General features: G+C 39.5%; 1 protein-coding gene across 1 annotated transcript in view; it reads left to right on the top strand.

The window, feature by feature from the left end:
- The window catches only part of DNAAF9 (dynein axonemal assembly factor 9), a 167,585-nt gene that overhangs the window by 33,360 nt on the left and 116,814 nt on the right, over positions 1-17,411 (top strand). The window contains exons 4-6 of the mRNA XM_043969556.1: positions 8,219-8,343; positions 13,328-13,424; positions 14,469-14,575. Coding sequence (XP_043825491.1) covers positions 8,219-8,343; positions 13,328-13,424; positions 14,469-14,575 — 329 coding nt within the window. The remainder of the gene's footprint in view (positions 1-8,218; positions 8,344-13,327; positions 13,425-14,468; positions 14,576-17,411) is intronic.

Genomic DNA, 17,411 nt, shown 5'->3' with positions numbered 1-17,411 from the left:
TAAATGAACTTTAGTGGAAAAAGTAAACATCAATTAGTGGTTCCAAATCCCTTAATAAGGTCCTGTCTTCTTTTTAATTATGAACCACCTCTGCACTCCTGTGGGTGTTTTCCTCCTACTAGTGTAGGCAATGAGACCTGTTGGGAGAGAATCTTCTCTCAGGCTGACTGGCGAGTCTGCGTGGTGGCTGCTTTCCTCTGTAAGCTTGTCTTCCCACTTGTGCTTATAAGATAACCCTGCAAGAGCTATCCTTATAGGAAGGACTTGACCTTGAACCTCAGGGTAGGAGTAAAGTTTCCTTCTGACGGCAGTTTTTCTGCAGCTGGTTTTCTGTATCACTTTTGTTTGTGAACACGTAGGCTACAGTGATATCAGCTTTCTCCTTTCCTGCCTCACCTCTCTTCAGTGTCCTGTGTTTGTAGTGCTTCAGGCTGTTGCCTGGGACGATTTCTCTGCCAGATGGGGCAGAAGCCACAGGGAAAGGCAGATAAACACAGGGCAAGAGGTCTCTTGGTGCTTTGGTCACTTTGGGGAAGTGAAATGAAAGGAAACATCTGACATAGAAATAGACTCGATTTGTAGTTTGGGAATGAGATACCTTCTGAGGGTAAAAGTTTTCCACATATATTCTCTAGGTTCATTCCATAGCTCCTTTTCATGAGTGAATGAGGAAATATAAATATAAATATAAAAAGAAGAAACTGAATCAGTTTCATTTTTAAAATCCAAAACCAGAATCCTTTGTAAAGTCCCCAAATATGACCAATTTTAATTTTTAAAAATCCCTCTCCTGTGATCTATACTCATCTAAAGGATAAGTAGAGAAGTCTTATTTTCGTTTGAGCTCCTATAGATGCTGATATAAAATTTGTTAAACATATATACAGCTTTCCAGACAAGCCACACATTTCACTTTAGAAAATACAACTGAAGTCAATATAATATATTCTTTCTATTGATGGCCCGTTCCTGGACTATTCCTAGACAAACTGAAGCTTGCTCTGATTAGTTCTACTTGGTTTAAGATTCTTTTTGCCCCGCAAAAACAAAAAAGAAAGAAACAAACAAACTTCTTGCATTCATAGTGCTGTGGTAAACCTTTGGGATATATAATAAGTGATTGAGAATAATTTCAGTGTATGGGATCTTTTTACTCTAAGCATAGTACTAGACTTTGTAGTGTTTCATTCTTGCAAAGTTGCTTTTCTGCTTAGCCTTTGCATAGCTTCTAACTCCATGCCCAACCAACTCCCAACTTCTAACTGCAGCTCCTCTCCAGACATGATAAGTACACTCTTTCCCTCCTTCCAGAGCCTCCATTTGACTCCTAACATCCCAGAACGATTTTCTTTTTTCTTCCTGAATGAAATAAAGCCCTACCTGGATCTTTTTTGTTTGTTTGGTTGGTTTTTTGTTTTTGTTTTTGCAGGGCAATGAGGATTAAGTGACTTGCGCGGGGTCATACAGCTAGTGTCAAGTGTCTGAGGCCAGATTTGAACTCAGGTCCTCCTGAATTCAGGGCTGGTGCTTTATCCACTGTGCCACCTAACTGCCCCCCTACCTGGATCTTTTTGTTCCAAAGGGCTCAAACTATACTAATACACCCTAGAAAGCAGAAGGAACTGAGCTAAACCCTTCCTCCCTCCTCTTTACCCTGTCAAAATAATGAACTTTCAAAATATAGCTTAAATTTCACCCCCTGCAAAAAGTCACCCCAGGTCTTTGCAGTAAAAAGCAACTTCTCGGGCAGCTAGGTGGCGCAGTGGATAGAGCACTGGCCCTGGAGTCAGGAGTACCTGAGTTCAAATCCGGCCTCAGACACTTAACACTTACTAGCTGTGTGACCCTGGGCAAGTCACTTAACCCCAATTGCCTCACTAAAAAAAAAAAAAAAGGCAACCTCTCCCCCACCCCCTGTAATCTCAGTTTGCACCTATCATTATTTATAGCTTTCTTCTTCTCTATAATTTCTGTCTCCCCAGCTAAGTCATAACTTCCATAGGAAGAGGAATGGCCAATGGTGCTAAGTGCAGGGTCTTGCACATAAAAGGTGCTCAAGTATTTGTTGGACTAAACTAAATTAACAGAATCAAACTTAGTTTGGCTACTATAGCAATCACTAGCTACTTTAGAAGAAGATCCTTGCTAATGGGAGCAACATCCAAAGGTACAAGGTACTTATTAACCAAGCTGGAAGCTGTAGCTTTTTTTTTTTTTTTTAGTGAGGCAATTGGGGTTAAGTGACTTGCCCAGGGTCACACAGCTAGTAAGTGTTAAGTGTCTGAGGCTGGATTTGAACTCAGGCCCTCCTGACTCCAGGGCTGGTGCTCTATCCACTGTGCCACCTAGCTGCCCAGCTGTAGCTTTTTTAAAGCCACCTTTAAGGAATTTGGTCTTGATCTCTCTTAGGAGGCTTTATGATTTCTGCAGTGCTGCGACCCTGCATCTCTCTCCTTTAGACCAGCTGAATTCTACAAGTATTGGGTGAGACCCAAGTTTAGAAAATGCATCGTCTCAGCCATTGTGGAGCTTGTGATCAAATATGGAGATAAGACAAATAGAGACCTATAATACACAGTATTCTGTACCTTAACTCACAGCATTTGAGTGCCCCAAATGAAGTTCTAAGTGAGGTCTGAAGAGGAAAGGCAGTTACGGGCAGAGTATGAGAGGAGGCTTCTGACCAAAAGAGATACAGTTGCTATTTAGGCCCACCCTGAGCCATCAAGAGGCCGAACGATGACAAAATGAGGCCTAGGGGGAGACCTAGTGTTGGCCAATTGATGAGGGCCAGAGTTATTTAGATTTAAGAAGTGGTCCTTAGAAGACATCTTACAGATAAACCCCAAGAAATCTTGTGAGATTTCTGTAGACAAATGTGTATTCCTTTGGGCAGAGGGTCCACAGGAAAGGGTATGATTCCCTTTATGGAAAGGGAGGGAAGGAGGGAGGGAGGGAGGGAAGGGAAGGGAAGGGAAGGGAAGGGAAGGGAAGGGAAGGGAAGGGAAGGGAAGGGAAGGGAAGGGAAGGGAAGGGAAGGGAAGGGAAGGGAAGGGAAGGGAAGGGAAGGGAAGGGAAGGGAAGGGAAGGGAAGGGAAGGGAAGGGAAGGGAAAGGAAGGAAGAAAATGATGGTTGAAATCATTGTAATGAAAGAGATTGCTAAGGAAGAGAGTATTGAGAGAAGATGCTAAGGATGGACCCTTGAGCAATACCTACCTTAATTGGAAGAAAAATAAGCCAGCTTCTCATTGTTCATCCTTGTTCTTGAAGAGGACCAATGGACATCATCAGGACAGGGATGTCTTGACTTGCAAATGAATTGAATGTAAGTGAGGTAGGGCTGTGCAAAGTCATCAGCCTCACTTTCTCTTCCAGAGTCATCAGAGTTCAGTGGCAAGACACAGGACAGGATGACTGGCAATGACCCAGTATACAGTGGGAGATCTTGGCCTTTTTAAGCTAAGGTCTTTCGCAGGTCTGTTTGTCTGAGTCAGTGATTCAGATAAACCAGTAAAAGAGAAAGAGAAGTAGACTTTACAGTACCACATAAATGTGAGTAGTTAAAGGAATTGCCCTGAGAGGGACATTTGGCTACTGCTTGTAGCCCCTCTTTTTAGGGTTATTTTCTCAAGCCTCCCTTCCATAAATGGACAGTCTTATTTATTACTGGAAGGTATATCTGTACAGAGCATCTCCATCCTGATTTCAACTGATCCTTCAATTTGCTATACAGAACTTATTTGGATATTCTTAGAGGAGGCCATGTGGCAAAGTGAGTTACGCAATGGACTTGGAATCAGAACACTTGGGTTCAAATCTTGACTGATATTGACTAGCCTTGTGACCTTGGTCAAATCACCTAACCTGAGTCACGGCTTCCTTTTCTGGGATAGAGGGATAATAAGACTTAACACTGCTTATCTTATAATGGGAGCATAGATGTAGAGCTTGGAGAAACCTTAGAGGTTATCTAAGTCCAACCTCTTCATTTTACAGATGAGGAAAGTGAGGCTCAAAGAGGTCAAGTGGTTTGCCCTCAAATTAGATACTATTCATAAAACGTTTTATTAGCCATTAAGCTTTCTATCAATGATATGCTATTATTAATTCATTCCTTGCACAAATTTACACCAGGAGAGTACAGTGCCTTTGAAGCCACAAGGAGAGAGTATCCAGAAAGGGGGGGAGGGTTGGTCAGTACTATCAAATGCTACAGAGAAGTTAAAGATGAGAATCCTTCTCTCCTCCCCCCCACTGCCCCAAGGCATTTTAATTGGCAGTATCCTAGTGACCTTTGAGAGAACAGACTTCATTAGAGCAGTGGGAGCTTAAGCTAGAGTGGAGGAGGGCTTAAGAGTGAAACTCTCAAGGGTAGTGTAACTCTTATGAATTAGAGGTTATTCAGTGTGGTAAAAAAGAAGCTTCCTTTCCCTTCTGCATAAATAAAATCATTATAGCTAGAATAAAATGTAGACTAGAGATCTTTGCATAAGACATTTCTATTATGTGTTATTTAAAATATTGGGGAACTAGGCTGGGTTTAGCTAAATTATTGCTACTTATAAATTAATGGCTATTGCATCAGTTTAGGCAGTAAGCATTTATTATTAAAGTATATTAAATGTTAGTAAAGAATTTACCGGGGCGGCTAGATAGCACAGTGGATAGAGCACTGGCCCTGGATTCAGGAGTACCTGACTTCAAATCCGGCCTTGGACACTTGACACTTACTAGCTGTGTGACCTTGGGCAAGTCACTTAACCCCCATTGCCCCACAAAAAACAAAACAAAACAAAACAAAACAAAACAAAAAAACCACTCATTCCTTTATGGGGCAGCTAGGTGGCGCAGTGGATAGAGCACTGGCCTTGGAGTCAGGAGTACCTGAGTTCAAATCCAGCCTCAGACACTTAACACTTACTAGCTGTGTGACCCTGGGCAAGTCACTTAACCCCAATTGCCTCACTAAAAAAAAAAAAAAATTTACAAAGAATTTACCGCTTGGCATTTCCCTAACTTCCTCACTAGTCACAGGCCTAAACAATTACATACCCAGCATTTTGAGCCAAGAGGGAAAGGAGTTCAGGAGAGTCCCAGGAAACAAGAGAGCAAGCCCCCTACAGTCCAGAGCCTTTCCTCCTTCTGATAGAGGCGGCTTCTTAGACACTGATCAAAGCTAATTGGTCAGCATCATTCCACTGATTGATGTGACTTGAGGGTGGTCCATATTAAAATGAACTGTACCATGATGACTTCAAGGTCTAGTAGAAGACAGATTCCCCTGCTGGGCATAGGCATGTTCGGATAGGTGTGGCTTGTGTGGTTTAAGAGTCTATTCTCCACCCCTATTATACACCCTGGGCAGAATTAGAGCTCCCTCCTAAAAACTGATCTCTGAAGTGGGGGGGTGGGAGGGTAGAAAACCAACCAAAGACTGGGTCCCTCCTGGATCCCCGCCCAAAAATCCATTATTCATAATTAGTTTCTCACAATTAAAAGTCTGATATCTCAAGTCTATAGGGAAAAGATAAAAAAATTTTAATAGTGGTCAAAAGATAGGTATAAATAGTTCCCAAAAGGAGAGGTACCACCTAAAAGCCATCTAAAAAGTATTTTAAATTATGAATAATTAGAGAAATACAAATCAAAACAACTCCAAGGTTTCACTTCATAGCCATTACACTGGAAAATATGGAAAAATTAAATATTGGTGGAAATGTAGAAAGATAGTTGAACAGATTTACTGCTAGCAGAATTGTTAGTTCAATCATTTTGTAGAATGATTTAAAATTATTCAAGAGAAGTTACAAAATACTTCTTCCCTTTAACACAATGACCCAAGTATTGGGTTGATAACTCAGATTCAGTTATTGACAATAAGGAAAAAAAACACCCACTTATGGGAAAATATCAATAGCAGCATTATTTGTAATATAAAAAAGCTGGAAATAAATCTTGTCCCCAAGAATTAGGTAATGGCTGAGCAAACTGTAGTATATCTGTATTATGAAATATTATTATTCCTTAAAGAAGAACTATGAAGAATTTAAAGACACATGGGATGACATGTATAAAGTGATGCAGAATGAACAAAGCAGAGTCAAAATAACAACATGCACAGTTACTACAAGTATATAAACAAAGGCAAATTTAAATGTCAATAATACCCAGATTAAAAACATTGGTCCCTGGGGGCAGCTAGGTGGCAGTGGATAAAGCACCAGCCCTGGATTCAGTATGACTTGAGTTCAAATCAGGCCTTAGACACTTGACACTTACTATCTGTGTGACCCTGGGCAAGTCACTTAACCCTCATTGGCCCACCAAAAAGATAACAACACATTGGCCCCTACTGGTGCTCATTTGCAAAGCATACTTTCTTTTATTTATTAAATTTCTTTTATTTGCTATTTTATTTGACTTTATTTGTTGTTTATTGGGAGATGTCTAAATTATATGTTGAGTTTTCCCCATGGTCTTGTCTTCTTGTCTTGTCCCTTGTCCCTCTCTTTGATGATCATTTTCCAAAGAGTTTATAAAAATGGGCTGTTAGATGGCTTAGACTGGTCCCTGAAACCCCGAAGAATGGAGTGGCCACAAAAACAAGAAAAGAAAAGCTTGTCTCTGAGAGAAAGAAAGAAAAACAAAAACTGACTCCACCAATATTCAAGCAAAACATACTGACCTGAGTGACATGGCCTTTCCCAGAGGCTCAGCTGCCTATTGAAGCCCTGTGTGGGCTGATAAGAAACGGCTTAACTGTTGAGGAACGGGGGACTGGGCAGCACAGAAATACTTTCCACTGGTCCTTTAAAAAATGGAAGACTACTACAGTTTAAGTTTCATGTACTACATATTGGTCATAGTCACCCTTTTATGTTGTTTTGCTTACCTCCTGGGGGGAGGGTATGTTTTGGGGAACTGAATTATGAGTCTGATGAATCTTTGGTATGCCAGAACAAATTTTAGTGATAGAAATGATTTCCTTAATTTCCTTTTATTTAACCTTGTATATTTTGGAAGCATCATAATTGCTTTGATCAATTGACCCTAGCCAACCATGACTATTCTCCTAAAGTCCAAAGAAATATCAAAGTTCCATTTATAGAATATAGTTGTTACTCATAAAGACCCTTGCTTCCTTCCTCCAGCTTTTCCTGTGTTCAGAGCCAAGCCCTGAACCTTCCCAAGGTCAGAGTTTGGGCCGGACTGCTTCTGTTTATTGCTCTCAGCCAGATGCAATGAAATCGAAGGGCCACCAAGCACCAATATCTGAATAACACCTAACCTGTAGGACAGTTTCTCAGTGGCCTTGAAAACATCAGCAAATGACATCCCCTGACCTGAGACTGGTTTTCCTGGTGTTGCCATATATTTTTTCTTTCATAATGGTCTGCTTTGTGTTTTCCCTCTTGTAGTTAAACCTAATGCTTGGCCCCTTATCAGTCAGATTGCAGGCCTGGAACTAGATGGGACAGTTGACAGCAGAAAACTAAGCTATATTTTTTAATTCAACAGACATTTATTATGCACTTACTATGTGTGAGGCCCTGTGCTCAATAGAATTCTGTTCTCAAGGAACATTCAATAAAGAAAGGGCATGTATACCGAACAACTATGATTAGAGAGGGTAAAGGGGACAAAAGAGCAAGCCACACCAGGGGCTTCTCACATTCATCATTCCTTCTGGGGCTGTAGTATGCCATTCTATCCATGTGCCACAATCTGTTCAACTGTTCTGTAGTCAGGGGGCACCTACTCTGTTTATAGATCTTATTTACCACAAAAAAGTGCTGCTCTGAATATTTTAGTGGGCATGGTGACTTTTCTTGGAATCCTTGGGCTAAAGAGTATATGCACAAATTCTACTCTCTACCTCATTGTAATCAAGAGATGGGTGGGAGGAGATGAGGTCAGAAATCCTAGGTTAAGGTCCTGACTTTGTTGCCTACTTTTGTAACCCTAGGTAAGTCACTTAATCTCTCTCAGCCTCAGTTTCTTTCTCCATAAAATGGGAATAAGAAGACATATATTATACCTCTCAGGGGATATTTTTAGGAAGGTTTGGTTAATGCACCCCCAAAAAATATGTAGTTTAATAAAAGAGTTCATTCAGCTTTTCAGAATGTTATAGAATGTTTAATAAATTTAAATTTATCTTTTGTTCATACTGCCTTTGCGGGGGAAAAACTGTTCATATTTCTGTTCTTTTTACAGATGTGATTGTATTGATCAAATCTGACAGTGTTCATCTGTACTGCAATCCTGTGAATTACCGTTATCTCTTGCCCTATGTAGCACATTGGAGAAACTTACATTTCCACTGCATGACTGAAAATGAGGTGAGGAAATCATGGAATTGTACCCCGAGAGCATCCTTCCTGTGAAGAGGTACTGAGCTAAGAAACAAGGCCGCAGAGGTCATTTAAATCAGGAGGAATAATTATAATAACAGTGCACATGTTTTATAGTGCTTTAAGATTTTTTTTAAAAGCACTTTACAATTCATTATCTTCTTTGGTAAAAGCTTGTTTTCTTTTGTGCATAAATCCCATATGCTTTTAGAAAGCAATTGTGTGCCCTCCACTAGGTAGCAGATTCTGGAGGAGAAAGAGCACATGGAAAAAATGGGACTTGAAAGTGGGCTATTGGGATCAGCTGTCCTTATCTGGACAGCCAGTCCTGCTTACTCTTGCTCCTTGCCTTTGAGAGGTTACATAAAATGAATCTTCTCCAGGTAGAAAATGACTTAGCAAAAATAAATAAATAAATTTTTTAAAAAATTACGTAGCATAGGCCTGAAGGCAGTACAAATTCTCCCCAAAGCTGTGTGGTTGGCTTGATCACATGCTTATCTTTTCAGATTTTTGGTGGGAAACCTCAGATGCAGTTCAAAGATGCTTTACAAAAACAAACAAACAAAAGAAACAAAGATGCTTTCCAAGTGGTTTTCATAGCAACAGTGTTTATGTTGGAGCAAAATTTGAGGAAGCAAACAATCCTCAGTTTCTTGCATTTAAAATCTGTGCTCAGTAGAAATATGCCCCATGGCAGCTACAGCAGCTAACCAAATCTTGGTTTGGTCTCTCAAACTGACTCATTTTCAGGCTTAGTAACTACTAGAAGAAGGTTTTTCCCCTCTCAGAGGAAAAGAACAAAAGAATAACCCTTTGTCTTTTTCTTTCTTTCTTCCTTTTTTTTAATAACTCTTTCTCTAGAGGAAAAATATAGCCACCATAAACTCTTAAAAGTGTTTTACTCAAGTGAGGATGTGTGGTCTCATCATGATGAGACCTAAAGACCTCTTAATATCTTCACCTCTTAATATTGTTCAAGAAGCAATTCTCTTACCTCTTACAGCAGGTTCTTAACTGTTTTTGTATCATGAACTTCTTGGCAGTATGGACCCCATCTTAGAGTAATGGTTTTAAATGAATCAAATATGTACGATTGCAAAGGAAATCAATTTTATTGAAAAAAAAATTTAAGTTCATAGACTCCTGCTTAGGAACTCCTGTCCTAGAGTGTACTTGGAATTTTTTTCAGAGTAGGAATTTCGCTGCCCAGAGCTCTGGTCTCCTCCATCCAACAGCCAATCCAAACCCCAGCATCCATTAGGGCAGGTGCAAATTTATTTAACCTCAGGCTTTTGTACAAATATTTGATGAACATTTATTAACCATCTACCATGTTCAAGGCCCTGTGTCTGGGAACCAGGGAAGCTACAGAGACGTGGTCCTGAGCACTCAAGGAATTTGCAGTACAGTAAAAGTGATAAGGCTTGTGCATGGATCTCACGTCCTGCCTCAAATTATAGTTGAATGTCATAATAGGTACAAAATGGATGAGAGTTCAAGAAGGAACACATTGCCTCCAGCCATGAAATCAAAGACAGCCTGGCTAGCTTGGAAAGAATGAAACTCAATTGTTTTTTTCTATGTACTTCTTGATTGTGGTTTTTTTTGTTTTTTTGTGGGGCAATGAGGGTTAAGTGACTTGCCTAGGGTCACACAGCTGGTAAGTGTCAAGTGTCTGAGACTGGATTTGAACTCTGGTCCTCCTGAATCCAGGGCCAGTGCTTTATCTACTGCACCACATTGCTGCCCTTGTGTGTGTTTTTTTCTTAAGTAGATTTCCTCACCTATACATTGGGAATGATCATTCTGAACTTGGGATGGATATTCAAGGGTTAGGATTTATGGCTTCATGAAAGGGTTGGGCTATGACCTTTAATAGCCCTTCTACTTTCCAACCTATTGTCCTGTGATTCTCAATTCTTACTTTTCTTTTTTTCTTTTTTATAAAAATATTTTGTTATTTTCCAGTTACATATAAGAGTAGTTCTAAACATTTATTTTCTTTTTCTTTTTTCTTTTTTTTTTTAGGGGGGAGGGCAAGATTTTTAGTTCCAAATTTTTCGCCCACCATCCCTTCCCTCACCCCTCTCCAAGATGGAAAGCAATCTGATATAGGTTATAAATGTACAATCACATTAAATATATTTCTTCATTAGTCATAGTTTGAAAGAAGAACCAGAACACAAGGGAAAAACTTCAAAACAGAAGGAAAAAAAACCAGCCCCAAAGTAGAAAGAACAGTATGGTTCAATCTGCATTCAGAATCCACAGTTCTTTTTTCTGGATGTGGAGAATATTTTCTATCATGAGTTCTTTGAAATTGTTTTGGATTTACTTTTGTTTTTTAAAAAAATCTAGTTAACAATAAGAATTTATCAAGTAGTTCTGTGTATCCTAACATACAACTTATACTATCAGATTTATTTTGTTCACCATTTCTATCTGATTTTTATTCACTTCTCCTGTACTTGGAAGAGTTTATGGAATTATGTAATTCTCTTTTTTATCCCGATACATAGTAATATTGTCATGTTGGTGCTGCTTTTGGAATTCTAGGGGATAGCACTTAATAAGATTCATTGTCTGGCTGATCTGCCCGGTGTGATTGGGAGGGATTTCCTGATCTTGTCCCACACATACAGATACTTGCCAGTTTTTTCCTTCTTCTCTGGAATTCCTGCCACCATGATGTGCAAATGACTCTTTAGGTGCTCTTTAAAGGGAGTTACTCCCCTTTCCAGTCTTATTCATGGAACAGTATGACTGAGAAATGAAGCTCTTGACTCCTTGGCCATAACACATAGACTCATCGAGGTGAAATGAATCTTCATTGTTACTGAGATATGATCATTTTGTCATGTCCAAGGTTGGTTTTTTCCAGGCTGGGAAAATGAAGCACCAAGCTCTCAAAGAGACTATGCTTTGATCAATACATTGAAAACAAGCATATTTCAAATGTCCTCTATGAGCCAGGCACCAGGCTAAGCTCTGGGGAAATTCCCTCAAATAACATTTTACAAGGGGGAACATCAAGTAAATATAGAACAAAACAAAACAAAAAACAAAGTAGATATAGAACATACACAAAGAATTTAAGGGGGAGTAGATCCCTAACACATGGTGTCATCAGGAAAAATGTATAGGACTTAGCACTGGAGCTGAACCTTCAGAGGAGCTAGAGTGATCAGGAAGCAGACCTGCAGCTCTGGAGACACATGAGTCTTGGATATGTGGATCTGGAGGCAGCCCCATAGAGATGATAATAGAAACCGTGGGGGCCAATGAGATCATCTAGTGAGAGTGCAGAGAAGGAAGTGCCCTGGGCTAGACCCACACAGGTATCATGAATTTGTAAAGGCGATTATGAAGGAGCAGCCCAACTGGGAGTAAAAGCAGGAAAAAGTAGTATCACAACACAGGAAAATAGTCAGGTAGGAATGGTTAGAAGTATCAAACTCTGCAGACAGGTCAAGGATGAAATCTTGAGCATAGGCCATTGGATTAAGCAATTAAGAGATTGTTAGTGACCTCAGAGAAAGCAGGTTCAGTTGAGTAGAGCTGGAAGCCAAGGATCTGAGAAATGAGTGAGAAGTGCAAAAGTGAAGGCAACAAGAGTGGGGAGATTTTTCTAGGGCATTTGGCTACCAAAAGAGAAGGGGAAGACAATAGTTTAAGAAGATGGAAGGGTCAAATCAAAGTGTTTTGTTTTTTTTTTTTCCAGTGGGAAAGACCTGGGAATATTTATGAAGTGATAAGTTTGTAAGAAGAGATTGAAAATCATAGATTGAATGAGGGTGATAGAAGGACCATACTCCTAGAGGAGAGCGGAGGGGAGGGCATTAAGGTCAAGGACTTTCTTGGTACTGGGAAAAGCATCCAGAGCAGGCCTGTATTTCCTTTTGAGGTGATTAGCTTTTCTGCCATGATGAGATAGTAGCTGAGCTAAGAGGAATTTTCAAACCAGAGCTCTTATTTAGTGATCTCTATACCATCATGCAAAGCTCAACAGGCAGTAGGCTCTCTCTTCTGCTAAATCAAATGACTTGGTTATAATTGTAGTATATTTGGGGCCTGTATTTTCTACTAAGCCTGCTAAAATTGGAGCCTAAGGTCTGGTGTCCCAGAGCTCTATATGCTCTTGACAGCCAACCCTGAAAATGTTTCTTTGTCCAGAATAACACATACAGGGGCAGCTAGGTGGTACAGTGGATTCTGGATTCAGAAGCACTGGTTCTGGATTCAGAAGGACCTGAGTTCTAATTTGGCCTCAGACACTTGCCACTTACTAGCTGTGTGACTCTGGGCAAGTCACTTAACCCTCATTGCCCCACAAAAAAGCCCAAAATAAAACAAAACAAAAGCAGAATAACGCATACATTGCTAACTGGTATTGCTATTGAAAGGTCCCATTCAGAGTTCCAGGAGCACTGCCCTCCTGGCTTATGGTTAGATTCCCTGCAAGTGTGCCTGTTGGTAGAGGAGTCATTGTGTCCTGGATGATGGTTTTCCTCTTTGTACTTTGGAAGTTACATAGATGGACAGTCTTTGAATTTCCATTTCTAGATGTTTTGCTTTAAAAAACATGCTCTTTGAGAAGCTCATACCCTACAAGGGTCATTTGGCAAAACTTGTTTGTTACTTTTTCTGGATTGTGGTGATGCATTTGTTATATAAAAACATGTTTATCAACAGAGAAAATCTGAGGAGTGGACTGTAAAACCAGTTAGTTCTTGAGAAAGCATCTTTAAAATCACACATTAAAACTTTTTTTTAAAATAAAAAAAAAATAAAGTCACATTAAGAAAAGAGTCCTGGAATGGGGGGTCCTAGGAGAACCAAATTCTAGTCCCAGCTCTGCAACTAGTTGGCTAGATGACCTTGGGCAAGTCATTTCCACTCCATGGTCAGACTAGATTATCTTTAGGTTCCCAACTAGCTTTCTGATTCATTGGTTTCATTTTCTCTTTAGTATGAAGATGAAGAAGCTGCTGAGGAATTTAAAATCGCAAGTTTTGTGGACATGGTTCGAGACTGTAGTCGAATTGGCATTCCTTATAGCTCTCAAGGTGAGTAACTAGCTACAAGGGATGCCCTTGTGTTGGTGAACAATACAGGCCTTGCAGTTGTGGTCTACTTGTGTTGAAAGCACAAGGCTGGCTAAAAGAGTACTTGTCACCTTTTCCTCATAATATCTCTTAGTTATAATGACCAGAAATGAATCAGTAGGCCACTAACTGGCAGGTAGAACTGCCTAGTCAGGAATTTATGCAGGACATAGCCTTTTTTAATAGCTTTAAATAGTCTTTAAATATGGGCTTCCTTGAGTGAATATTTGCTTATTAGAAACAAGTCATTAGGATACCTGTTAGAAAGAGAAGACTGACCTAGTGGCTACATTAAAAATTATATGTAATAAAAAAATTATATGTAAAAGATAGAGTAAAGACATTGGTCAAATCCAGCAGTATTCTGTGTTTTCCAAGAAGTTTTCATCTCAGAACTCCTGTGTAAGGAAGGAGGAATCCTTTTGGCTTGGCAAGTTCCTTTTTTTGGGACTGAGGAAGTTGGCTGGCCATGTTTCCTGTGGGATAGAAGCCAAGCTTGAGTCTATTATAATTACATCTACTAAATGATGCAAGATGTCTGCAACAGAACAGTTAGTTGGCACTTTTATCCTTGGAAATAAAAAGTAAATAAAAGTTTATTACAGTGAGATAGTGATTTGTATGACTTGCAGAGAATTTTAGTAACTCTTTCCCAGCTCCCACCGCAAACTGTACACAAGGTATTGTTATAAACTGGGGATATCTCTAGGATGACTTGTTTGGATCTTGAATATTTAAATTTTTATCTTCTTGAATGATATGTTCCCTGTTCCAGTATGTGATGACTTCATTGGGTTTTCTGGTTTGTGGTGGTGCTGCTTTTCCTGAATGAAAACTTTGTGAAATACAGTAAAAGAACTTTTCTATAACGTGGAGGTCAGAGCAGGACTGCTGCCTTCCTTAGAGGCTAATCATGTTCGGTCAGGCTCAGACTGGTATGTCTGCCAGACCAGGTCTGATAGCCAGCTATCTTGTAATAGGTTCTCCCGTGTTTGCTTCTTCCAGGTCACCTGCAGATATTTGATATGTTTGTGGTGGAGAAGTGGCCAATTGTTCAGGCTTTTGCACTTGAAGGCATTGGTGGGGATGGATTTTTTACCATGAAATATCAGGTATATCAAAAAATGCGGTAACTTGTCTTTGTCCAACACGTAGAAATGAGAGACCTCGAATTGGTGTAGCCATTTTCTTTTCTTTTTTTTTTTCTTTTTTTTTTTTTTAGTGAGGCAATTGGGGTTAAGTGACTTGCCCAGGGTCACACAGCTAGTAAGTGTTAAGTGTCTGAGGCCGGATTTGAACTCAGGTCCTCCTGACTCCAGGGCCAGTGCTCTATCCACTGTGCCACCTAGCTGCCCCGTAGCCATTTTCTTTTGAAGGTCACAGCCCACAATGACATCCATCTTTATGACATTTGGGAGAGGTTGATATCATGTAGGAAGTTAGTAAGGGCGCTGGAAGTATGTATGTACTTTAATTACAGTCTTCAATACTCCAATACTTAAACTAGACAAGATGTTTTTTCCTTTTCTTATTTCAATTCATTCCAACAGACACCTGCTAAGTGCTTCTTATGTACAAGGCCTTGTGCTGGGGAGGCAATAAAACACAACTCAGGGAGCCTGTGTGGTAATAAAGGGAGATGATTCATGTACATAAACAGTAATGCTAACATTTAGATAGCACTGACTATGAGCCAGATACTGTACTAAGTGATTTAGCCTTACAATCATTATCTCATTTAGTCTTCAACCCAACAACCCTGGGAGGCAACTACTGTTATTATCCCCATTTTACAAATTGGGAAACTGAGGCAAACAGGTTAAGTGACTTGCCTCAGGGTCACACAGATAATAAATGTCTGAGGCTGAATTTGAACCCAGGTCTTCCTGACTCTGGGCCCAGCTCTCTGTGCACTGGGCATCACCTCACTGGCCCCAGCGAGGATAAGAGATGGAGTGTGATAAGTATATAGGGGAGGTCCAGGCAAAGTGCAATATAAAATTTCAGAAAGGAAAGATCACTTTTGTAGGGAAAAGATACTGTGAGCAAAATTCCCATGGAAGTTATCCTTTTGGGAAATTGAAGGATAAGTGACTCTCAAAGATCACGTGCAGACCAATTTTTGTGACTTTCTGCTTTTTTCTTCAGTCCTTTCCCAGCTTTGGCTTAATCCGAACACTGTACTATTCATTTGGTAGGATTTGAGAACGGCTCTCTTTTGCTTCTAGCTTGTGGCAGGATCAGACTCCACTCAAAGGGCAGTTGTCCTGCGGGGCATCATTTTTCTTTCACTGCCTTGGGCCTGCTTGGCTTTTTCAAATTGTGCTTTTCAATTTTTTTTCCTTTTTTGGTTATGAAATTAACAAGCATGAGCATTTCCATACACAAAGAACAAAAAAAGAAAATTATATGTAAGAGTAAAACTCTATTATAAATATACTTTTCTAATATGAATTTAACAGTAATCAACAAACATTTCAACATCTAATATGTGATAAAGAGCAAAATTAGAAATGTATATAAACTTCTTAAAATTTGTTTTTAAAAACTGTATATTAAGTTTGAGATAGTAACAAAATTCCCCTGTTGAATTCCCTTCTGAACTTTTTCATTTTCCCCTTTGTATTTTTTATGTTTTATTGATGTTCTTTTCTTTCTTTTCTTTTGCATGTCTTATCACTACCCACTTATTCTCTATTCTCACCCTGACCCCTCAAACAGAAGTTTCCTCCCTCATAAGAAACAGATATAAAGCAAAATAAATCTACATGTTGTTTGTGTCTGAAAATGTATCTCATTCTGCATTAGTCTATCTCCTCTCTCTGAAGAGGCAAAAAACTTAGGTCAGTCATCATCCTTCTGAAGACATAATTGGTCATTGGTTAAGTTGATCAGGGTTCTGAACTCTTTAGAGTTGTTTTCCTTTTCATTATTGTGGTTATCTTGTAAATTATTCTCCTGTCTTATTTGTTTAATTCTGCATCAATTCATTCTAGTCTTCCCTAGTTTCTCTGAATCCTTCATATTCATCATTTCTTATCTTATAATAGTGTTCCATTATATTCAGGTACCACAGTTTGTTCAGGTATTCCCTAGTTAATGGGCACACACTTAGTGTTTAGTTCTTTGCTTCAACAGCATATTGCTAAAAATATTTTTATAATGTGGGTCCTTGCATTCTGCTTTGCCTACTTGGCTATAGAGCTCCAACGGTGTTCAGAATTCTTGTCATCTCAACTTGTATTGTTTCTTTAAACCAGAATACCAGAATTGATTCCTAAGGGGGCTACATTGGTCCTAGCCACACCCATGCTAACTAGTAGGTATAGGCTTCTCCTTCAAGACCAGGAAACTAAGCTGGAAACCCACTACAACTAATTATAATGAGAAATAAGTTTATGAGTTCTCATTTTAAAAAGAAAAGAAGGGCAGCTAGGTGGCACAGTGGATGAATCACTGGCCCTGGATTCAGGAGGACCTGAGTTCAAATCAGGCATCAGATACTACTTAACACTTACCAGCTGTGTGACCCTGGGCAAGTTACTTAACCCTCATTGCCCCACCAAAAATAAACAAACAAATAAAAAGAAAAGGAAAAAATTACACACTTATTTTGTTAGCCAGATATTGCTATTGACATCACCATCAAAAAATTTGTGGTCTTTAAAAAAAAAAATTTCCAGTAGTGGGAAACCAACCATCCCCCACTTCCTGAATCTGGAGCTCTAATTAATGATCAAGCAAATGCACCAGTTTGACTGGGGTTAGAGATACAATATTATATTGAGAAAAGGTGGAACTGACTTGCTACTACATAGAGGCTAAACCTACAAAGTTAGCATTATTAGCAAAGTTTTCAAAACCCATTGAACTGACTGTACAGGAAATAGTCACTGCGTTCTTTGAATCAAGGGATAGCCAATGACTGTATCTCAAGAGTTTTCTAAA

Source organism: Dromiciops gliroides, chromosome 6 (genome assembly GCF_019393635.1).
Source record: "Dromiciops gliroides isolate mDroGli1 chromosome 6, mDroGli1.pri, whole genome shotgun sequence".
Classification (NCBI taxonomy): Eukaryota; Metazoa; Chordata; class Mammalia; order Microbiotheria; family Microbiotheriidae; genus Dromiciops; species Dromiciops gliroides.
Note: the sequence above shows the minus strand (reverse complement) of the source record. Positions and strands in the feature narration are given on the sequence as shown.